The sequence below is a fragment of the Myotis nattereri genome, assembly GCF_964212035.1.
Source record: "Myotis nattereri genome assembly, chromosome: 3".
NCBI lineage: Eukaryota > Metazoa > Chordata > Mammalia > Chiroptera > Vespertilionidae > Myotis > Myotis nattereri.
In genome coordinates this window covers 54,994,714-55,019,813 of record NC_138077.1, presented here as the reverse complement: position 1 = coordinate 55,019,813, position 25,100 = coordinate 54,994,714, and the positions used below count along the sequence as shown (strand labels likewise).

General features: G+C 42.1%; 1 protein-coding gene across 3 annotated transcripts in view; it reads right to left on the bottom strand.

The window, feature by feature from the left end:
• SNX4 (sorting nexin 4) overlaps positions 1-23,913 on the bottom strand; it is an 86,479-nt gene extending 62,566 nt beyond the window's left edge. Inside the window, exons 1-6 of one of the 3 annotated variants that reach the window (XM_081085389.1) lie at positions 23,705-23,895; positions 17,177-17,298; positions 6,302-6,427; positions 3,382-3,517; positions 3,151-3,300; positions 2,296-2,343 (exon numbers count right to left, since the gene is read on the bottom strand). In XM_081085389.1, coding sequence (XP_080941515.1) covers positions 2,296-2,343; positions 3,151-3,300; positions 3,382-3,517; positions 6,302-6,427; positions 17,177-17,298; positions 23,705-23,848 — 726 coding nt within the window. In that variant the 5' untranslated portion in view covers positions 23,849-23,895. Of the gene's footprint in view, positions 1-2,295; positions 2,344-3,150; positions 3,301-3,381; positions 3,518-6,301; positions 6,428-17,176; positions 17,299-23,704 lie in introns of all 3 variants that reach the window. The other 2 variants (XR_013995632.1, XM_081085390.1) reach the window with 2 other exon arrangements.
• Positions 23,914-25,100: the final 1,187 nt, after the last annotated feature.

Below are 25,100 nucleotides of genomic sequence, written 5' to 3'. Positions count from 1 at the left end.
CATGTTAACACGGCTGCTGGTGAAGGAGCGGAGGGGAGAGCAAGAGAACCCTCCGGTCTTTCGGCTCCGCGGGCCGTAGTTTGCCCACGGCTGGTGTAGTCTATATGGGTGGAGAAACTTAGGAGTTTCATCAAGGTTACCAAAGCTATGGCCAGAACTGGGTTCAAGGACAAACAAGTAATAACTAGATACTAAACTAATAACTAAATCAATGACTAAAAATTGTTAAATTTTTCATTATATCAAGAGATGTCACCAAAACAATTATATTTTAGTTTGCTCTTTTCCTTATTATTAGCTCCCAGCATACCCTGGAGTAATTTTCAGAAAATCCTATCAAAATTACATAATTTATTAAAGGTTAGAGTTATTTCAACCATTTCTAAACTAAAATTCTAGTACTCTTCCTAAGTACCATAAAGTAATAAATTATTGCCAAGAAAATTTTAATTTTTTTTCATATAATCTGCCAACAGAAATATTTCTAAATTAGCCTGGCTGGTGTGACTCAGTGTTAAGCACTGACCATAAATCAAGAGGTCACAGTTTCTCTCTCTTTGATGTTTCTAACTATCCCTCTCTTCTTCTCTCTCTAAAATCAATAAAAACGTATTTTTAAAATATATATATTTATAAATTAGAATCAGTTATAACAGAATTAAGCAGATTTACTTTATATTATCTGTGCAGAAAATAATTTTCTCTTCTAGTTTTTTGTGTGCTAAATTTCAAATACCTATGCACCAATACATATTTCTCTAGAGTAGAGGTTCTGAACCTGTGGATCGCGACCCCTTTGGGGGGCGAACGACCCTTTCACAGGGGTTGCCTAAGACCATTGGAAAACACATATATAATTACATATTGTTTTTGTAATTAATCACTATGCTTTAATTATGTTCAATTTGTAACAATGAAATTGGGGGTCACCACAACACGAGGAACTGTATTAAAGGGTCGGGGCATTAGGAAGGTTGAGAACCACTGCTCTAGAGAGTGTTTTCATAATTACTGCAAAGCCATTTTATTCTTGTTATTTAGACCAGTAAACTTTTGCTAATGTATTATCATCTGTATCATGTATCAATTTATGTAGTATAACAATTTATATATTTTTCTTTCTTTTTTATTTTTGGGTTTTTTAGGGGGTTTTTTTTTGGTTAAACCTCATCCGAGGATATTTTTCCATAGATTTTTCAAGAGTGGAAGGGAGGGGGAGAGACAGAGAGAGGGAAACATTGATGTGAGAGAGACACATTGACTGGTTGCCCCTCACACACCTTTGACTGGAATCAAACCTGGAAACCTTCAATCCCCAGGCTGACACTCTATTCACTGAGACCAACTAGGGCTATATATATATTTCTACTTACCTATTTAATTAACACAAGAGATGAAGACCTGAAAACCTACAAGAACCACTGTTATATTACAGAGAATATAGTGGAGTTAGGGTGAACATCTTACCATCACTATGCTCTTCAATTTTTAGATAACAATTTCACTCCCAAATACTAATTCTAATGACTAAATTTAAAAAGCTGTACAAAAACTAAATAAGCTTATTTCGCTAACAAATGCGAATTCAAAATGACTCCTGTGCCTACCCAAAACTGGCCTCTGATTCCAGTCAAGGGCCTGTACCTTGGTTGCAGGCTCCTCCCCAGCCTGGGCTCTGGTCAGGGCACATGCAGGAGGCAATTAATCGATGTGTTTTTCTCACACCAATGTTTCTCTCTGTCTTTCCCTCTCTCTTCCACTCTCTCTAAAAGTCAATAGAAAAATATCCTCAGGTGAGGATTAAAACAAGCAAAACAAAAAAACACCTGACCCATGTCCTAGGAGGAAGGCTCCTAAGGCTCATCTTTTATTTTACTATGACCGGAAAACCCAAGTTTAATTCTTCAGAAACATCGTTCATACCTGATAAAGAGTGAGCAATTACCGGGGGCATCACTGCGAGTGGCAGTTGTAAGGATAGAGGGAAGAAAAAAGATGCAAAGTATAATATGAGTATACTTGTATGGAAAATCTACAACTTGTACCTAAATTACTGCTTCAAAATGTTCTTTTCCTAATAGAATTCATAAATATGCCATTATAGTCTCACTAATAACTAAAATGACACAAATCAAAATTAAATTACATGTTTCCTTGAACACCCTACCAATGATTTCAGATGCAAGACCTATTCCCAACACTCACTCATTCAATATCAAGTACCCACTAAGTGCATGGTATTGTTCTGGCAACCATTAAAGGACACAGTAAATTATTTCATACAAATATTCTTACCTTCAGCTGAAACCCAGTTTCATTCACAATCTCCTTCCAGTTACCTTCCTAAAAATTAAAGTTAATTTTAGAAATCATTGCAAAATAAAACATAAGGAACATTTCAAATTAGAGAAAATACCTATTGTTCTGTTGTTCTTTAAGGGGAAATGGGGGAAAGGGTAAAAAATAATTATTTTCACTTCAAAATTAAACATTCAATCCAGATTCCAAAAAAAATTACCAAAAGATGAACCCAAGATTTTACAATCTGGGCTTCAAAAAATTAAAGACTAATTAACTCTGATATCATTAAATGATACCAAAAAGCACTGTCTTTAGTGTCTTCCAGTATAAAAATACTAGCCAATAATGTAACCAACGATTTTGAAATTCAAAACAAACAAAATGCATACAGATCAACAAAGCTGCTCCAAAAATAACTTTAAGAATAAGCATTCTGCCCTGGCCGAGTAGCTCAGTTGGTTAGAGCATCATCCCAATACTCCAAGGTTTCAGGTTTGATTTCCAGTCAATTCTCATATAAGAATCAATCAATGAGTGCATAGATGGGTGGAACAATAGGTCGATGTTTCTCTCTTTCTCCTCTTCCTCCCCCCACCCCACTCTCACTCTCTCTCTCAAATCAATCAATAAATTTTTTAAAAAAAGAATAAGCATTTCAATAGCCTTATCAGGGTTATATAAATGCCTAATCACTATGTTGTCCACCTCAAAGCAATAATACTTTATGTCAATGGTAATTTAAAAAAATTTTTTAAGTTAAAAAAAAAAAGAACAAGCATTCACAATTTAAAAGTTAAAAATGCCAAGCCAAATGATTTTTTTAAAAAAGACTAAATAAAAGAAAATTACCTGTGTTAAAAACAAATAGAAGATTCTGTCTCTACAAAGGATGGGATGTGAAGCAACTCTCAAGAGGAAGTTTTCTAAACCAATTCGACGTCTTTCCACAAAATCTGGGTCCATGTTGTCAGCAGAGAGTTTATGCCAAATAAATTCTGCCTAGGTAGGTAAACAAAATAATCATGAAGAATAGTCTCAATGCTAAATACTTCTTAACGGTACTGCCATTTCACTTCTTACCCTTTTTTCTGGTAGAGGTGGCACAACAATATGTGGATAGTAAACTAAAAGGTAGTTTCTCAACAACTCAAATTCACTATACCGCCTCCATAGTGAGTCTGTTAAGACACTTGGACCATCATTATGTTCAACTGACCTGAAAAGGAATAGAATAAGACTGCTATTATTTTATAAAAACAAAAATACATGCATACAACATACTTTAAATTTTACAACTCCATTTACTGAATGCTTATGAACCAGATACTGAGTAAATAAATTTTCATGTATTATTTTACTTAATCCTTACAACAAACCTGTGAAACAAGAATTATTGTCCCCATTTTACAGATGAGGAAGCAGCCGCACAGTATATGCTCTTCATACAATCTTAACGATCTGTGGGTACAGCACTCAGATCCATCTGCTTCCAAAGCCTTCACTCCTAACCACTTTCCTTCTGTTATATTTTCTGTTATAGAAAACCATTGGACTCAAGAGAAATAATCATATTAGGAACACTCTAAAAGCCTCAAAGTATTCAGTTAATGTATAACTGATTTTACAATATATGTAGCAAAATCTGGCTTAGCTGTTGTTTCATTAAATAAAAGTACGTGTAACTGCTCTTCTGCCACAATGAGAGAGAACAACATTCATGCCATAGACTAAGACACTGTAAAAATATAGATTTAGCCCTAGCCAGTTGCTCAGTGATTAGAGCATCAGCCCACAGGCTGAAGGGTCCCAAGTTCGATTCCAGTAAAGGACATGTACCTCGGTTGCAGGTTCGATCCCTGGCCCTAGTCCAGGCCTGTGTGGGAGGCAACCAATCAATGTGTCTTTCTCAAATCGATGTTTTTCTCTGTCTCTCCCTCTCCCTTCCACTCTCTCCAAAAATCAATGGGAAAATATCCTCCAATAAGGAGTAACAAAACAAAATAAAAACAAGCATGGCCATTTTTAAAAAATCAATTCATGGTTATGAATAAACTGGATGTATCGAACAAAAAATTTTTAATTAACTCTAAAAGGGTGGGACCCAACCGGTGTGGCTCAGTGGTTAAATATCGACCTATGAACCAGGCTTTCACGATTTGATTCCTAGTCAGGGCACATGCCTGGGTTATGGGCTCAATCCCTAATGTGGGGAGTGCAGGAGGCAGCCGATCAATGATTTTCTCTCATCATTGATGTTTCTTATCTCTCTTCCCCTCTACGTTCCTTCTGAAATCAATAAAAATATTTTTTAAAAATAATAAATAAATAAAGGGTGGGGGAAAAGGAATATAAAAATTCATCTATAGTTCTACCTTTAATATAAACAGCTGCAGATAAAGCAGGTTTAATCCATATAAATGCTCAACTTATAGCCGGGGGAAGTTAGGGTAAAATCATATAAAAGATAGCTGAAATTATTTTGACTACTTAAAATTTCTGCTAGCATAATCACTGTTAGAAAGTATCAGTGTTCCAAACATTATCAGACCCTAGCTGGGTTTGCTCAGTGGTTAGAGTGTTGGCCCACAGACTGAAGGGTCGCAGGTTCAATTCCAGCCAAGGGCACATACCTAGGTTGCAGGCTTGATCCCCAGCCCCCTCTCTACACATCAGTGTTTCTCTCTGTGTGTCTCTCTCTTCCACTCTCTCTAAAAAAATCAATGGGTCGGGTAGGGGGGATATGGGGGGATAAGGATACATACGTGGACACATATGTAATATCTTTTTTTTTTTTTTAAGAGAGAATCTTTTTTTTTTTAATATATTTTATTGATTTTTTACAGAGAGGAAGGGAGAGAGATAGAGAGTTAGAAACATCGATGAGAGAGAAACATCGATCAGCTGCCTCCTGCACATCTCCTACTGGGGATGTGCCCGCAACCCAGGTACATGCCCTTGACCGGAATCGAACCCGGGACCTCTCAGTCCGCAGGCCGACGCTCTATCCACTGAGCCAAACCGGTTCCGGCACATATGTAATATCTTAATCAATAAAGAAAAAACGGAAAAATAAACAAATAGCCACCAAAAAAAAAAATCAACGGAAAATAATCCTCGGGTGAGGATTAACAAAAAACAAACAAAAAAAATACATTATCAGGACCTTCCTAATTTATAATTTTGCATGACAATAACATGCATAAAACCACAATGTGCATTTGTACATTAGGGCATAAAGGTACAGAAACTAAATCAGTCTTGGAATACAGCAAAATCCTAAGAAAGTACCAGTATATATACTAGTCCATGCTCAGCCTAAGAGACGTTTAATGTTTTTATTATTCATAAATTATTTGCCACTGAGTTTATTCATTGCATATTAATAAAAAGGAAACAAATTATGAAATTCAAAATGCAGACTGCAGACACAGCTGAGTCTCACAGCCAGTTGGCCTGGAGGTCAAATCCCCCTAGTATTAACTACAATCAAGGCTTAACTACAACAAGACTGCCCACAAAGACCACTAGGGGGTGCACCAAGAAAGCATAAAAAATGCGGAGACAAAGAAACAGGACAAAACTGTCAATGGAGGATATTGAGTTCAGAATCACACTTTTAAGGTCTCTCAAGAACTGTCAAGAAGCCGCCGATAAAGTTATTGAGATCTACAAGAAATCTAATGAGACCCTCGATGTTATGATAAAGAACCAACTAGAAATTAAGCATACACAGACTGAAATAATGAATATTGTACAGACTCCCAACAGCAGACTAGAGGAGCGCAAGAATCAAGGCAAAGATTTGAAATGCGAAGAAGCAAAAACCACCCAACCAGAAAAGCAAAATGAAAAAAGAATCCGAAAATACGAAGATAGTGTAAGGAGCCTCTGGGACAGCTTCAAGCCTACCAACATCAGAATTATAGGCGTGCCAGAAGATGAGAGAGAGCAAGATATTGAAAACCTATTTGAAGAAATAATGACAGAAAACTTCCCCTACCTGGTGAAAGAAATAGACTTCCAGGTCCAGGAAGCGCAGAGAACCCCAAACAAAAGGAATCCAAAGAGGACCACACCAAGACACATCATAATTAAAATGGCAAGAGCAAAAGACAAAGAGAGAATCCTAAAAGCAACAAGAGAAAGAAAGTCAGTTACCTACGAGGGAGTACCCATATGACTGTCCGCTGATTTCTCAACAGAAACTTTGCAGGCGAGAAGGGAGTGGCAAGAAATATTCAAAGTGATGAATACCAAGAACCTACAACCAAGACTACTTTATCCAGCAAAGCTATCATTCAGAAGTGAAGGGCAGATAAAGAGCTTCACAGATAAGAAAAAGCTAAAGGAGTTCATCACCACCAAACCAGTATTATATGAAATGCTGAAAGGTATCCTTTAAGAAGAGGACGAAGAAGAAAAAGGTAAAGATACAAATTATGAACAACAAATACACTTCTATCAACAAGTGAATCTAAAAATCAAGGGAATAAATAATCTGATGAACAGTATGAACTGGCGATTGTAATAGAATCAGGGACATAGTAAGGGAATGGACTGACTATTCTTGGGGGGGAGGGGAAGAGGTGTGGGGTGAGGGAAGAGATTGGACAATAATCGTGCACCTATGGATGAGGACAGTGGGTGGGGAGTGAGGGCGGAGGGTGGGGTGGGAACTGGGTAGAGGGGAGTTATGGTGGGAAAAAAGAGTAACTAATGTAATAATCTGAACAATAAAGATTTAATTTAAAAAAAAAAAAGGTAACTAAAAGACAAAACGGACATCATCCAGAACCACAGAAAGGCTGGCGGAGTGGAAATTCTACAACTTAGAAGGAAAGAGAAAAGCACACTGAGACTCAGAGGAGGTGCAGATGTGCAGAGGTACGGAGGCGCACGCCAAAAGGGCTGGCAACTGAAGACGTGGCGCACGTGGAAAGGGCTGGCAACTGAGGACGCCTTTGTGTTTTTCAATTGGGAGGGAGTCTCAAGCTCCGGACTGCTCTGAACTCCAGTTCCAGGCGAGTCTCTGGGGACCCAGACTCATACAGGAGAAACTGGACTGTCTAGCATCGGTCGGAAATCAAGGGCGGCTTTCTCTCAGAGGTACGTGCAGCGATTACCAGGACACTAAGACGCGGGGCCTCTTAGGGTAGGACTGAGGAGCAGCCATAGCTGCTTGCTCAGCCCCGTTGATCCCCAGAGACCCCGACCCACCCAAGCTGTGCACAGAGGCTTTTGCATATGAAAGGTCTGGCCCTTTGCAATCTGAAAATTACCTAACAAACTGCAGCTGGGTCAGAGAAACCCAGAACTTCCAAAAGAAAGCCCAAGGCCCCACAGCAGCTTGCATTGCTTCACAGCTGGGCTCCTGCTGGGTAGCCTCAGGCAGAGGCTAAATTAGCACCTCCCTAGAGAATCAAGAGCCAGTGTACCCAGCGGTCAGAGTGGGACCATCCAGATTACAATTCCTCAGATCAATAAGGGACACACTCAGGGGGCAGACTCAGTGAGCACCAAAGCCCCACTGAAGCAAGTCTTGCCCCAGAAGGGTGTCTTCAGCACATAAGTTCTCCCACTGCAGACACAGCTAATTCTCACAGCCAATTGACCTGGAGGTCAATTCCTCCCAGTGATACCTACAACAATCAAGGCTTAACTACAACAAGACTGTGCACAAAGCCCACAAAGGGGTGCACCAAGAGTGTCCACCTCAGGTAATTGGGGAGACTGAGCCACTGGGCCCTCTAGGACACCTAGCACACAAAGCCACTCTATCAACACAGGGAAGCACAAAAAATGCAGAGACAAATGACAGAAATGGAGGAAAGCAAACTACTGGATATAGAGTTCAAAACCACACTTTTAAGGTTTTTCAAGAATTTTCTAGAAACCGCCGATAAACTTAGTGAGACCCTCAAGAAATCTAGTGAGACCCTCGAGGTTATGAAAAAAGACCAACTAGAAATTAAGCATACACTGACTGAAATAAAGAATATTATACAGACTCCCAACAGCAGACTAGAGGATCCCAAGAATCAAGTCAAAGACTTGAAATACGAAGAAGCAAAAAACACCCAACCGGAAAAACAAAAAGAAAAAAGAATCCAAAAAAATGAAGATAGTGTAAGGAGCCTCTGGGACAGCTTCAAACGTACCAACATCCGAATTATAGGCGTGCCAGAAGAAGAGAGAGAGCAAGATATTGAAAACCTATTTGAAGAAATAATGACAGAAAACTTCCCCTACCTGGTGAAAGAAATAGACTTCCAAGTCCAGGAAGCGCAGAGAACCCCAAACAAAAGGAATCCAAAGAGGACCACACCAAGACACATCATAACTAAAAGGCCAAGGGCAAAAGACAAAGAGAGAATCTTAAAAACAGCAAGAGGAAAGCAGTCGGCTACCTACAAGAGAGTACCTATACGACTGTCAGCTGATTTCTCAACAGAAACTTTGCAGGCCAGAAGGGAGTGGCAAGAAATATTCAAAGTGATGAATAGCAAGAACCTATAACCAAGATTATTTTACCCAGCAAAGCTATCATTCAAAATTGAAGGTCAGATAAAGAGCTTCACAGATAAGAAAAAGCTAAAGGAGTTCATCACCACCAAACCAGTATTATATGAAATGCTGAAAGGTATCCCTTAAGAAGAGGAAGAGGAAGAAAAAGGTAAAGATACAAATTATGAACAACAAATACACATCTATCAACAAGTGAATCTAAAAATCAAGTGAATAAATAATCTGATGAACAGAACAAACTGGTGAATATAATAGAATCAGGGGCATCGAAAGGGAGTGGACTGAGTATTCTCGGGGTGGGGAAAGGAGTGTGGGGGGTGCGGGAAGAGACTGGGCAAAAATCGTACACCTATGGATGAGGACGGAGGAGGGAGGGGTAAAGGCAGAGGCTGGGGTGGGAATCGGGTGGAGGGGAGCTATGGGGGGGGGGGGAGAGAAAAAACTGTAATAATCTGAACAATAAAGATTTAATTTTTAAAAAAATTAATATACCTAGGAATAAACTTAACTAAAGAGGTAAAAGACCTCTACTCAGAAAACTACAGGACGTTGAAAAAAGAGATAGAGGAAGACATGAACAGATGGAAGAACATACCATGTTCATGAATTGGTAGAATCAACATCATTAAAATGTCCATACTACCCAAAGCAATCTATAAATTCAACGCACTCCCCATCAAAATACCAACAGCGTTATTTTACAGACCTAGAACAAACTCTCCAAAAATTCATCTGGAATAAAAAAAGACCCCGAATAGCTGCAATAATCCTGAGAAAGAAGAACAAAGTAGGTGGGATCTCAATACCAGATATCAAGCTGTACTCCAAAGCCACTGTTCTCAAAACTGCCTAGTACTGGAACAAGAACAGACATATAGATCAATGGAATAGAATAGACAACCCAGAAATCAACCCGAACCAATATGCTCAATTAATATTTGACAAAGGAGGCAAGAACATACAATGGAGTCAAGACAGTATCTTCAATAAACAGTGTTGGGAGAATTGGACAGATACGTGCAAAAAAATGAAACTAGACCACCAACTTACACCATACACAAAAATAAACTCAAAATGGATAAAGGACTTAAATGTAAGACGGGAAACCATAAAAATACTAGAGGAATCCAAAAGCAACAAAATCTCAGACATATGCCGAAGCAATTTCTTCACCAATACAGCTCCTAGGGCTGTGGTCAGCAAACTGCGGCTCCCAAGCCAAATGCGACTCTTTGGCCCCTTGAGTGTGGCTCTTCCTAGGCCTTAGGAGTACCCTAATTAAGTTAATAACAATGTACCTACCTATATAGTTTAAGTTTAAAAAATTTGGCTCTCAAAAGAAATTTCAATTGTTGTACTGTTGATATTTGGCTTTGTTGATTAATGAGTTTGCCAACCACTGTCCTAGGGCATTGGAAACTAAAGTGAAAATAAACAAATGGGACTACATTAAAATAAAAAGCTTCTGCACAGCAAAAGAAACCATCAACAAAACAAGAAAGCCCACTGCATAGGAGAACATATTTGCCAATGTTATCACCGATAAGGGTTTAATCTCCAACATTTATAGGGAACTCATACAACTTAACAAAAGGAAGATAAACAATCCAATCAAAAAATGGGCAAAGGACCTAAATAGACACTTTTCAAAAGAGGACATTCAAAAAGCCAAGAGACATATGAAATCATGCTCAAAGTCACTAATCATCCAAGAGATGCAAATCAAAACAACAATGAGGTACCATCTCACACCTGTCAGACTGGCTATCATCAACAAATCAACAAATGACAAGTGCTGCAGAGGATGCGGAGAGAAGGGAACACTCGTGCACTGCTGGTGGGAATGCAGACTGGTGCAGCCACTATGGAAGACAGTATGGAGTTTCCTCAAAAAGTTAAAAATGGAACTCCCATTTGACCCAGTGATCCCACTTCTAGGAATATATTCCAAGAAAACAGAAACACCAATCAGAAAGGATATATGCATCCCTATGTTCACAGCAGCACAATGTACCATAGCTAAGATTTGAAAACAGCCTAAGTGCCCATCAGCAGATGAATGGATTAGAAAACTGTGGTACATCTACACAATGGAATACTTTGCTGCTGTAAAAAAGAAGGAATTCTTTTTTTTTTTTTAATATTTTATTGATTTTTCACAGAGAAGAAGCGAAAGGAATAGAGAGCTAGAAACATCGATGAGAGAGATCGATCAGCTGCCTCCTGCACGCCCCCCACCGGGGACATGCCCGCAACCAAGGCACATGCCCCTGACCGGAATCAAACCTGGGACCCTTTAGTCCCCAGGCCGACGCTCCATCCACTAAGCCAAACTGGTTCGGCAAAAAGAAGGAATTCTTATCATTTGCAACAGCATGGATGGAACTGGAGAGCATTATGCTAAGTAAAATAAGCCAGTCAATGAAAGAAAAATACCACAAGATCTTACTCATTTATGGATAATAAAGGCCATTATAAACTGATGAACACAAACAGATACAGAGGAAGAGCAGCATTGAACAGACTCTCAAACTACAGCAGGAAGGCCCGGAGGGTTGGGGGGTGGGGGGTAAGAGATCAACCGAAGGACGTGTATGCATGCATATAAGCATAACCAATGGACACAAGACACTGGTGGGTAGGGGAGGCCGGGGGAAGGTCAAGGGAGAAAAAAAAAAGAGACATATACACTACTCTTTGTAATATTTTAAGCAATAAAACAAAATTTAAAAAAAATAAGTATGGCCACTTTTAAAAAATCAATTCACGGTTTTGAATAAACCATGAATGTATCCAAAAAAAATATTTTTAATTAACTCTAAAAGGGCAGGGTTTAGTCATTGGAAACTGACTAAAAACATAGAGAATACTTTCATTGGATCACAAAACTACCCCCATTTATCCAATCATTTAACAAATATTTAATAGCACATAATTGGTTTTACATGCAACAGATAGCATCATTAACCCCATTTTACAAATTACAGAAGAATTAAGTAATAGCATATTGCCTTCCAAGCCACAGAGGCATTCTTACCTATTCTAAAAGAGGCATATTCTTATCTAATTTAAAAGGGTTCATATTCCAAGAACAAGAAAACACAAAATGTCTGGAGAAATTAAAAACCAGTGACTTTAACCTTATTCAGTCTTAGCCTACTAAAGTATAATTTATTGGCAACTCTTAAATGGGCTTCCTATTTATATCCAAAGAGCCTTGATAGGTAAGCCATATGACAAAAGTTCAACTTTTTGTTAATAAAAAGGCTTAATGATATTCATATTGTTTAAGACTATCTGCATAATACTGAATTATGGAAAGAATCCCAAATGATTAAATTAAGAAATTTGAGGATTCTGTGGTTGAAGGTAAGTTAACCTTAGAGGTACAGTAATTACATTCTATTCAAAACAGCAATTCTCAAAGTAGATAACTATATAAGGATAAGCAAGAATTTCTTAAAATAGGAAAAACATAAATCATAAAGAAAAGACATAAATTTGACTATCTTAAAATTTAAAGCCTTTGTACTTTAAAAGGTAATCAAACATTTGCAGCTCTGGTAAAAAAAAAAAAATTATATATATATATATATATATATATATATATATATATATATATTAATTTATTTCTGGATCCCATCCATAACCCTGCAGCTTAACAAATTCTCCAACTGATCCCTATGTATTTTATTTGAGAACCACTGTTTTAAAATAAATTTACAATGAGGCCCTGATCAGGTAGCTTAGTTGGTCAGAGTGTCATCCCCATAGGCCAAGGTTGTGGTTTTGATCCCCAGTCAGGGAACATACAAGAATCAACCAATGCATGTATAAAGGGGAACAACAAATCAGATTTCTCTCTCTCTCTCAAATCAATCAATCAATCAATAAATCAAATTTATAATGAAATACAATCATGAAAGTCACTGTAATCCTTTGCTTTTATGGACCACACAAGTACGATTATCCACTCTTCAATACAGGCAGTTCTTGGGTTACATTGGACTCAACATATGTCATTTCATGGTTACGTCGCCATCTCCCATTTTAAGTCATTTTGACGTATGTACATATGTGCTTTATGTTTTTTATTATTTATTTACCACAAGTAAAGGTCAGGAATTGTTATCTCTCTTTTAAATTTTTCTTACTGTTTCACTTCATTACTGCTGTGTATGTGCTCCATGTGAGTGACGTAGGTGCTTATGTAGGTGGGTTCCAACTTATGATGAAAATCACATTACGTCGTGCCATAGGAATGGATCTCTGATGTAACCCGAGGACCTACTCTATGTATTCAGTGTCTAGCTATACTACGGCGGTATGGTCACTTCCAGTTTCAAATTATGACACACTATTCATTTCAAAGTCAAGAGTAAACAACTATAAATTATGCCAGTGTACTCAAATCAAGACGCTCTTCCAACACCCAGCTGATGTGGCTCAGTGATTGGTGTCAACCTATGAACCAGGAGGTCACAGTTCAATTCCCAGTCAGGGCACATGCCCAGGTTGTGGGCTCAATGCCCAGTAGATGATACGCAGGAAGCAGCCAATTCATGATTCTCTCTCATCATTGATGTTTCCATCTCTCTCACTCTCTGAAATCAATAAAAAAAGTTAATTTTTTAAAGTCTTCCAGCAATCTATCCTATATAATAAAAGCCTAATATGCTAAGTGTCCAGTCATCCAGTCATCCATTCAACCAATCAAAGCATAATATGCTAATGATATGCTAAGGCCGCTCAACTGCTCGCTATGACATGCACTGACCACGAGGGGGCAGACAATCAACCAGTTGCTATGATGTACACTGACCACCAGGGGACAGGCACTCTAACCGGTAAGTTAGCTTGCTGCTGGGGACTGAACAAGACAGACCAGACATACCCTGGAGCCCTCCTGCAGTACCTCCCCTGCTGGCCAACCTCCTGTGTCTCTCCCCAGCCCTGATCATGCACCAGTGGGGTCCTCAGTCTGGCCTATGCCCTCTCACAATCTGGGCTGAGGGACCTGCGCCCCCCACCCCCACCCCACGAATTTCATGCACCGGGCCTCTAGTCTATATATATATATGCCTAATATGCAAAGTGTCCCCTTGGGAGTTCGACCGACCGGGAGTTCGATCACTTGCTATGACGTGCGCTGACCACGGGGGGCAGCACGGAACAAAGGAAGGCCCAGGACAGCAGCTGGCAGCCACTAGGGACCCTACTCATGCAGAATTTCATGCACTGGTCCTCTAGCAAAAGTAATAAACACCTAACCTCATTGCTTGATTGGTTAAAGAAATGGGCACCTACTAAAAAGGTCCTTTTTAGTTTTAAATTTTAAAATGTACCTAAAAAGCTAGAGTTAACACTAACTTCTAAAGTATGGTTTTTTTTAAGTGGTTAATTTAACTAAACAACACAGAGACCCTCTCATGGGGGACCATGTGGTTTGTTTGTTAGTTTTAAATAACTTTTAAATGTCTGTGCTGTGACCGGCTTTACTTAGTTGGTTGGGCATCATCCCGTGCCCCGAAAGGTTGATGGTTTGATTCCTGGTCAGGGCACATGTCCAGGTTGCTGGCTCAATCCCTGGTAGGGGGCAGCTGAACATATGCTTTCTTTGACATCAGTGTTTCTCTCTCTCTCTCTCTCTCTCTCTCTCTCTCTCTCTCTCTCTCTTCTCTCTCTCTCTCTCTCTCCTTTCCTCTCTCTATAAAAATCAATTAACTATTTTTTTAAATCACCTTAAAAATCTGTTTTACATGTTACAAAATGACCTAATTATTAAAAGACCCACCCTACCTCTCTCTTTTCCTAAAATTCTTATTGTACACAAATTTTTCTTAATTTTAGAAGATTCTTTTTTCCTTTTTTAGTTTTTATTTGTCTTAGTGGAAAAACTATACTTACAAAGAGGATTTTCAGAATTGTCTGCTGATTAGACAACTTTTACCAAGACTTTACTGGTATATTTCATTTTAGTTGAATCACAGATGTGGAGAAAGCCTTGAAAAGTTATAGGGTTCAGCCTTAAGTTTTGTGACTTTTGGTAAAGCATAAGAAAATGGGGAGTTTAAAACTTTATTCTTAAAAATGTATTCACATTAAAACATGGTTATAAGTCTTTATCAACTAGGTCTGATAGTTTTATCATTTTCTTTTACTGGCTATCAAAAAGTTCTCTCATATCTGTTTTGCTTCTAAAGGGGTATTTTGTTTTTTTAAATAACTTTTTTTTCATTTGTTTGTTGTGTTAATCCTCACCCAAGGATATTTTTCCATTGATTTTTAGAGAGAGTGGAAGGACGGGGAAGAGACAAACATCAATGTGAGAGAGACACAAGGGTTGGTTGCCTTTCCCATGCACTCTGACCAGGGCCAAGAATTGGGCCTGCAACCGAGGTACCTGCCCTTGACGGAATCCAACCCCCTTTCAGTCGGAGGACCAACACTCTATCCACTGAGCCAAACTGGTTAGGACTCTCATATCTGTTTTAATTGAAAATATTTCTGCTGTCTGCAGAAAGAAAAGAACTAGTCAGTATAGTCTTTTTTTTTTTTTTAAGTATATCTCTATTGATTTCAGAGAGGAAAGGAGAGGGAGAGAGAGAGAGAAACATCAGTGATGAGAGAGAATCATTGATCTGCTGCCTCCTGCACATCCGCCATTGAGGATTGAACCCATAACCCAGGCATGTGCTGTGACCTCCTGGTTCATAGGTTGACACTCAACCACTGAGCCACACCAGCTGGGCTACTCAGTATAGTCTTTATATAAACTGTTTAAAATAGGCAAAATAGAGTCTTCCCTTACCCTTCTCTAGATGAAGCCATCTGATTCCTTTAACTTTTCCTTCTGATATAAAACAGTGGTTCTCAACCTTCCTAATGCTGCGACCCTTTAATACAGTTCCTCATATTGTGGTGACCCCCAATTTCATTGTCACAAATTGAACATAATTAAAGCATAGTGATTAATCACAAAAACAATATGTAATTACATATGTGTTTTCTGATGGTCTTAGGCAACCCCTGTGAAAGGGTCGTTTGACCCCCCCAAAGGGGTCGCGACCCACAGGCTGAGAACCGCTGATATAAAAGAACTTTCCTGCCCTAGCCTGTTTGGCTCAGTGGATAGAGCCTCGGCCTGTGGACCAAAGGGTCCAGGGTTCGATTCTAGTCAAGGGCATGTACCTCAGTTGCAGGCTCCTCTCCAGCCTGGGCCCTGGTCAGAATGCCTGCAGAAGGCAACCAATCGATGTGTTTCACTTACATTGATGTTTCTCTCTGTCTTTCCCACTCTCCCACTCTCTCTAAAAATCAATGGGAAAATATCCTCGGGTAAATAAATAAATAAATATATAAATAAAAGAACTTGCCCTAACTGGTTTGGCTCAATGTACAGAACATCGGCCTGTGGACTCAAGGGTCCCAGGTTTGATTCCCATCAAGGCCATGTACCTTGGTTGCAGGCACATACCCAGTAGGGAGTGTGCAGGAGGCAGCTGATCGATGTTTCTCTCTCATCGATGTTTCTAACTCTCTATCCCTCTCCCTTCCTCTCTGTAAGAAATCAATAAAATATATTAAAAATAAATAAATAAATAAATAAAAGAACTTTTCTGGTGAGTTTTGATTTCTTACTCCATGACTTACTCTGTCTTTTCCATTTTACCCAAGGTCTAAAGCTCCAATCTCAATGTTTTTTCTGTTAATTTCTCTGAAACTCCCAACTCTCCTAAAATGACTTAGATTGTTTTATCTTTCCTAGACTTTGTTAACATCTCCACTTACCTATGTCCACTTAAAATGCCCCTGAGAACCTGATACCTTTTCCCAAAATTACACTGGGATTCTATCAAGACCTCCATCAAATCATGTGTCAAATAATATTCCAGATATCAAAAGTATTTCACTAGTCTTCCTGCTCCCCCAAAACAAGTACATTAGAATATAGTCACCACGCCCTGGCCGGTTTGGCTCAGTGGATGGAGCGTCGCCCTGCAGACTGAAAGGTCCCAGGTTTGATTCCAGTCAAGGGCATGTACCTGGGTTGTGGGCACATCCCCAATAGGAGGTGTGCAGGAGGCAGCTGATTGATGATGTTTCTCTCTCATCGATGTTTCTTACTCTCTATTCCTCTCCCTTCCTCTCTGTAAAATTCAATAAAATAAATAAAAAAAAATTTAAAAAAATGCAAGAACACACCTGTCTACCTGTTAAAAAAGTAAGTACACAAAAACAATCCCTAAAAAGGCAATGACCTGTAAATAATTCTATTATACAACAGAATTTATGTCAATAGCTACCAAAGCCTTTCTATCTAAATCTAGGCCTAATTCTCATCACCTACCTTGTTTCAACGAGGTAAGCAGTATATGTTTCTTGCATGTTCATGGCATTTCTTCCAGTTCGCTTTTCTGCTTCTGAAACACTAATTTCTATCTTCTTCAACCAAAAATTATTTTCTGTCATCTGGACAAAAGCAAATGGAAGAACAATAACAACAAAAAAACTTTTAAGATGGTATTGAAGAAAAACCCAGCTATTATAATAGCTACTAGAGACCTAGTGCATGAAATTTGTGCATGGGGTGCAGGGTCCCCTCAGCCCAGCCTACACCCTCTCCAATCCGGGACCCCTCGGGAGATGTCCGACTGCCAGTTCAGGCCCGATCACCGGGATTGGGCCTGAACTGGCAGTCGGACATCCCTCTCACAATCCTGGATCTCTGGCTCCTAATCACTCACCTGCCTGCCTGCCTGGTTGCCCCTAACTGCCCCCCCACCTTGCCAGCCTGATCGCCCCTAACTGCACCCCCTGCAGGCCTGGTCGCCCCTAACTGCCCTCCTCTGCCAGCTTAGTTGCACCTAACTGCCCCACCCCCCGCTGACCTGATCGCCCCTCACTGCCCCCCCACCGACCTGGTCACCTCTTACTGTGCCCGCTGCCAGCCTGGTCGCCCCCAACTGCCCCCCTGCTGACCTGGTCGCCCCCAATTGACCCTCCCTGCTGGCCTGGTCACTCCTAACTGCCCCCCCTGCAGGCCTGGTTGCCCCTCCCGACCCCCCCGCTGGCCTGGTCGTCCCACACAGCCTGCTTGTTCAGTCGTTTGGTTGTCCCTACTAACCTCCCTGCCAGCCTGGTCGCCCCACACAGCCTGCTTATTTAGTTGTTTGGTCATCCTTCACTAACCCCCCCCGTTGGCCTGGTGGCCCCACGCAGCCTGCTTGTTCAGTCGTTTGGTCGTCCCTCACTAACCCCCCCTGCCGGCCTGGTCATAGGCAGCCATCTTGTGAAGGCATGAGGGTTAACTTGCATATCACCTCTTTATTATATAACTAAAGGCCTGGTGCACAAAAATTTGTGCACTGGTAGGGGAGGGGGGTTGGGAGGGGTGTCCCTCAGCCCCACTTGTGCCCTCTCACAGTCCGGGACCCCTCGGGAGATAACCACCTGCTGGCTTAGGCCCACTCCCGGGTGGAAGATGGCAGGCCCGATCCCTCGGTGCCTGCCCCGCCTCCCCGGTCACGCACACGGCAGGGCCGATCCGGGGGTTGGGGCGCCGCCCCGGGTCGCGCACACGGCAGGGCGGGTCGCACACGGGACACCCGGGCGGGCCGGCCGATCGCTGCTGCCCTGCCCAGCTGCCCTGGGTCGGGTCGCACACAGGACGCCCGGACGGCGGCCAGCCGGGCCAGCTGATCGCTGCTGCACCGCCCAGCCGCCCTGGGTCGGGTCACACACAGACGCCCGCCACCCCAGGTCACAGAGAGCAGGCCCAGATGGTGGCAGGGCAGGCAGGATGGCGCTGTCTCGCCCTGCCTGCAGTATGCAAATTAGCCACCATCCTGTTGGCGGTTAATTTGCATATCATGCTGATTAGCCCATGGGAGGAGTAGCGAAGGTACAGTCAATTACCATGTTTGTCTATTATTAGATAGGATATTATCATAAAACCCATTATTGGTATATATTTCAAACTAGTTTCTTATATTTCTTAAGTTACTTCGGGTTTACTAATGACAGAAGCAAATGATATGCCTGCCTATCTTTACCCGTACACTATAGCATATTAAATTTTTCCGGAAGCTATTTTAACAAGTATCACACATTTAAGTATTAAAACATCCCATATAATCCTATCCTATGTAATAAAAGGCTAATATGCAAAATGACCGAACAGCAGAACCAGTTGCTATGACATGCACTGACCACTAGGGGACAGATGCTCAACGCAGGAGCTGCTCCCCTGCTGGTTAGTGCGCTCCCGCAGGGGGAGCACAACTCAGCCAGAAGACGGGCTCATAGCTGGCAAGTGCAGCGGCAGTGGTGGGAGCCTCTCCCGCCTCCGCGGCAGCACTAAGGATATCCAACGGCCAGCTTAGGCCCACACCCCACAGGGAGCGGGCCTAAGCCATCAGTCGGACATCCCCCAAGGGCTCCCAGACTGCAAGAGGGTGCAAGCCAGGCTGAGGGACAGCCCCCGCCACCCCCCACCCCCACCCCAGTGCACGAATTTTGTGCACCAAGCCTCTAGTAGAAAGATAATAGGAGAAAGAATAAAATGTAGACATTTCATAGAAGTGACCAAAAATAAACCTATATAGAAATGCATAAGAAAAAAGTCTAAAAATGCATTGTACAAAGATGAATGATCCTCAATAGTGATATCTAATTTTTTATTTTATCAAACTCAAATCTCTCTCAAAAATAAAATACCATATACTGTATATGCCAAAAGGCAAGATTTTCAGCAGGCAATTTCATTTAAAAATTACAAAAGCAGGAGTTATCTTAGTCAACTTTAAATTTGCCTAAATGCCCTAGCCAGTTTGGCTCAGTGGACAGAGCATCAGCTTAAGGGTTGAAGGGTCCTGGGTTTGATCCTGGTCAAGGGCACATATTTTTTTAAAAATATAGTTGATTGATTTTTTACAGAGAGGAAGGGAGAGGAATAGAGAGTTAGAAACATCGATGAGAGAGAAACATCAATCAGCTGCCTCCTGCACACCCCCTACTGGGGATGTGCCCACAACCAAGGTATATGCCCTTGACCGGAATCGAACCTGGGACCCTTCAGTCCACAGGACTCTATCCACTGAGCCAAACCAGTTAGGGCAAGGGCACATATCTTGGTTGCAGGCTTGATCCCCAGCTCTGGCTCTGGCTCTGGCTCTGGCCCTGGCCCTGACCCTGGTTCTGATCAGGGCCCATGTGAGAGGCAACCAATCGATCGATGTGTCTCTCTCTCAGATCGATGTTTCTCTCTCTGGCTCTCCCCCTCCTTTCCACTCTCTAAAAAATCAATGAAAAAATATCCTCAGGTGAGGATTAACCAAAATGAAACATTTATTTTAATGAAAAAAATATATAAAAATATTAGAGGGCATAGCATGAAGTAGTAGTTAAGTAGTAGTCACACGAATCAATACTTATGTATGAAAGTGTATGCTGATTATGTTGTAAAAATGTATTTTGTACTATGAGTCGCCTTCAGAAATAGCTGAGCGCTGCTGAGGTAGAAAAATGAGAAAAACATTCTTGAGTATGATTTCAACACTTGCTGCTAAACTGATAAACTCTGTAACTATGCCTATACATTTTCCTTTCCTTTTTTATGTTACCCTCACCCACAAATAACCTCAAACCTTACAGTTCTGGCCTACTCCACTCAGTTCTCTGCTGCCAGGTCAGTGAAGATGCTAATTGTGTATAGGAATTTTTAAGTACCAGTTGCTCAAGCGCTCTTTGCCCCCACCAGCACTCCCTGGCCTAGAGTGCTCTCCCTAAAAAAAAAAAAAATCACTCAGGCAGTGGCTCTCCTCTGGGCAAATACTGTTACTACCAACTCAATGGAATCTTCCAGCCTAAAAAAGAAGTATTCTTACTTCCATTCCTTTGCTATTCCTCTCTTCTGCCAGGACTAATTACTACTTTCTTGGAGATTGGATCCCTCTCTTATATTTCCATTTTCTAAATCACTTTAAATAGAACTGACAATACTTAAAAAAAGAATGTGGTCTTCCTTACATGGAAAAAGTACAAAAGGAATAGAAAGGAGACTTCTAATTAGACAATGGAAAACAAGAGGATTGCAGACTTACAGAAAGAAAAACAAGAGACTATAGAATATGAGCTTATAGCAGAATTTAGAATCTTGATTAGTGATATTTAAAACCAGAAGAAACCTGTGAGTCTCAGGCAGTGCTTGTTTCCACTACCTCTAGGTGCAGAGAAACTCACACAAATTGCTCTCTGCCCCAAATCTGCAGAGTTAAAATTAATGCTCATGAGGTGAGCTTTTTGCCATCTCTGCACACTCTCTGCATAAATATTTATGTGGTAAAAAACTGCTTGATCAATGAATACACCATTTACACATTTCTTTTTGTTTTAAAATTTAAACTTAATCTTAACTAACTAAAAAATCTGAAATATAGTATTGGAGCAATTTACAAAACTTTTAAACTTTTTTTTTATTTAATGAAGCTCCATGGCTTAATGGACAAACTAATTTCAAAGCCAGGCAGACCTGGTCTCAAGTCCCAGCCACGCCACTGACTGACTACCTAGTGACCTTGGCCAAATCACCTATCTCCGAGCCTCTGCTTCATCTGTACCTGCCTTTTGAGGGTAATCTTCAAAAGTAAGTAAAGAGTGGAGCCTACGTGAATACACACACAAACAAAGCTAACTTCACTTTCCGCCCAGAACACATTCCTATGAATAACAGTAGCAATGTACCAATAGCTATAGCAATACTTCTCAAGTGGGGAGGAACTAGAGTGAAAGAGGGGATAGAAAGAGGGAAAAGGAGTATATGTCCCTATAAGGAGGGTTTGGGTAGTTCTGGGAGAGGAGGGAACAGTATATAAAGTATATACAAATATATGTGTGTTTAAACTCCTGGTATTTCTGAAATATTTGTCCAAATGGCTTGTATCTCCAAATGAATTACTAAATTGGGGAGTTGTTTTAGGAAACCCTCTAAGTTTGGTCACTTACAGATGGTCTCTTGGAATACATATTTACATTTTCCTTAAATGGCAGATAATACAATATAACTACAACCTCTACTGTATGATGGCATCTTTGGGTTTTCAAATATCTTAAACTGAGATTGTAGGGTAGTTACCTTAAGCGGACACAATCCAGAACATACAGGCTTCAAAGAACTGATCATGATTTTGTGGGAACCTACTCTGCATTAATTGTACACCTCACCTTAATTTTTTTTTTTTAAGAGAGACAACAGAAAAACTAAGTCACATAGCTGCATAAAAAGCAAATGACACAAGCCCTGGCTGGGTGGCTCAGTTGGTTAGATCGTGTCCCATATGCCAAGATTACAGTCCAGGGCAGGGCTGTAAGAATCAACCAATGAAGACATAAATAGTGGAACTGCCCTGGCCAGTATCTCCCAGTGGTTAGAGCACTAGCCCTCACACTGAAAGGTCTCTGGTTCGATTCCGGAAAGGGGCACTTACCTGGGTTGCAGGTTTGCTTCCCCCCACCCCCCCAGGGGTGTGTGCCAAAGGCAACCAGGCAATGTATCTCTCTCACATGAATGTTTCTCTCTTGCTGTCTCTTCCTCTTCCTCCTCTTCCCTCCCCTCCATCCCTTTCACTTTCTGAAAAGCAATGGAAAAAATATCCTCAGGTGAGAATTAAAATAAGTAATACATCAGTGAGACAAATCGATCTCTCTCTCTTCCTCCCTATCTAAACTCAATCAATAAATAAAAATTAAAGAAAATAAAAGCAACCATCTAAGAGTCCAATTATGCACCACAGAAGTGCACACGCTTCTCGATCACGTTTCAGATGCTGACCTCTCCACAAGTAATTCTAGAATTTAGGAAAAAATTCAATGAAAAACTTAAAATTCACCCCAAAAGTCTTCATACGACCCTATCAACCTCGACATTTCCCCAAGCAGGCAAAACCTTCAACTCCTGTGTTGCAGTTCCTGGCTATCTGGTCTCTAGACTTAGAGTTAGGAGCCTTTCCAGTTACAGTCGGCAAACAATTTTAACTTTTCCTTATCCACCATAAGGCAGTTTCATATTAGCACTAACACCAGGTTCCAGAAAGAAAGAAAGAAAAAAGCAGCGAAACGGATGAGCAATAGGCACACTGGGGAGGGCTTCCGAAACGTCTTTTTAACCCGGCCTCCCTATCCCGCCTTCCGAGCGCAAACCCTCTGGATCGGAAACAGTTGCAAATAGTGAACCACCAAGCAGACCGAGACATCGATGACAAGTCTCCCCTGGGAACCACAGCCCTGACCCACGAAGGCAAGGACTGCCGAATGCGTTTAAAACGCTTTTTTTTTTTTTTAACTTGTACCTTTTCTTGACTCTTAACACGGTGTTCAATTTCCTCGCCGTGGCGACCAGCCAACCAGCCTTACCTCCCCCGCCTGGCTCCTCGAGCCCCCACTCCCTTCCTTCCCCAACTCCGCTGCCCACCGCCACGGCCTCTGTGAAGCCGTCTCCCCCGCACAGCCCTCGCCGGACGGACAGACAGACAGAACCCTCGCGTCCTCTCGGGCCCAAATCTCGGGGCTCCCGGACCACCGGAAGCCGCATTGGCTGCAGCCGGGCCGTCCCGAGCCAGACCCCACGCCCGCCGGACCGCACCCACAGCAACCCGCGCTCCCCCCGCCGCCGCCCTCTCGGCCCTCCCGGGGCGCCGCAGCACCTGGCGCTCCCCCTGTCCAGGACCCCTTTTTCCACCGAGCCTTCCCCTCTCAGCACCTGTGGCCCAGCTTTTCCAGCGCGTCTCCCGGTCACCATCTACCCGCCCCCGCCAGCCGAGCCCCGCCCGGCCCGCTAGGCCCGGACCCAGGCCGGGCAGCCTCCACCGCCCCTTCTCACCGTGCGGTCCCCGGGGCCCTCCTCGTCCTGGACCCCCTCCGCTTCCTCACCCACCGCCGCCTCCAGCCCAGCGTCGGGGTGGCCCAGAGGCTCGAGGGGCGCCGGCTGCAGTAGCCGCTCCAGGGCCGGGGCCGCCTGTTCCATGGCTGCAGCTTCGCGCGGCGGGTCCACTGTGCGCCTGCGCCGCCGCGCCCGGCACGCCCCGCCCCTCGCTCGTGGCCACGCCTCCCGGTCCCGCCCCCTCAGCTCTGGGCAGCCAGGCCACGCCCCGACCTGCTTGCGGGGGCGGAGATCCAAGGGCTCGCCTTTCCCGCAGGTATTGGGGCTGGAGCTGCTGTGGAAAGGCCCGCTTCCGAAGGAGACTCAGAAAGCCAGGAAAACTGATGGAGGGAGAAAAAGCGAGAAAGGCAAGGGGAAAGGAAAGTTCAGAGTAGGTATTGGACCCAATCAGGTTGGTGATCACCTAAAGAAAATTTAAAACTCACAAGAAATCGGAGCCCTTAATATTCTAACATTCTCCCTCTTGTCCTCTATCTTGCGTGCATTATTGGTTCCATTTTTTGCCCTGGAAAGACCAGAGGGGTATAAATTATTGACTTTCAGAAGGTTAAGTAACGCCCCAGCTGACTTGGCTCAGTGGATAGAGCGTCAGCCTGTGGACTGAAGGGTCCCAGGTTCGATTATGGCCAAGGGCACATACCTAGGTGGCAGGCTCGATCCCCACTAGGGGGCATGCAGGAGGCAGCCGATCAATGATTCTCTCATCATTGATGTTTCTACCTCTCTCTCCTCCCTTCCTCTCTGAAATCAATAAAGAAATATATATAAAAAAAGAATCATTAAAAAAATAAAAAGGTGCCGAAACCGGTTTGGCTCAGTGGATAGAGCGTCGGCCTGCGGACTGAGGGGTCCCGGGTTCGATTCCGGTCAAGGGCACGTACCTTGGGTTGCGGGCATATCCCCGGCAGGAGATGTGCAGGGGGCAGCTGATCGATGATTCTCTCTCATCGATGTTTCTAACTCTCTATCTCTCTCCCTTCCTCTCTGTAAAAAATCAATAAAATAATAAAATATATTTAAAAGAAAAAAAAAAAAGGTTAAGTAACAGAGTCAGCAAAAGATAGCACTTCCAAGTGTTTGAGAGAAGCGAAGTGCTTGGCTGAAGCAGTGCTTGACTTCTACTTTAAGTATTTCATGAAGCCCTGGAGATCTCTGCTAATTTTCTACTAACACCTCCTTGAATTTTGAAACCTGATTCCATGGCAATCATTCACTATGGTAACCGGATGGAAAACACTCACTGGGTGTACCAGACTTCGGTACCTGGAGGTACCTTCTACGCAAAGTCTGGGTCATCTGACCAGAAACTGATCTTTCTGCCCAAATACTTAGTTTT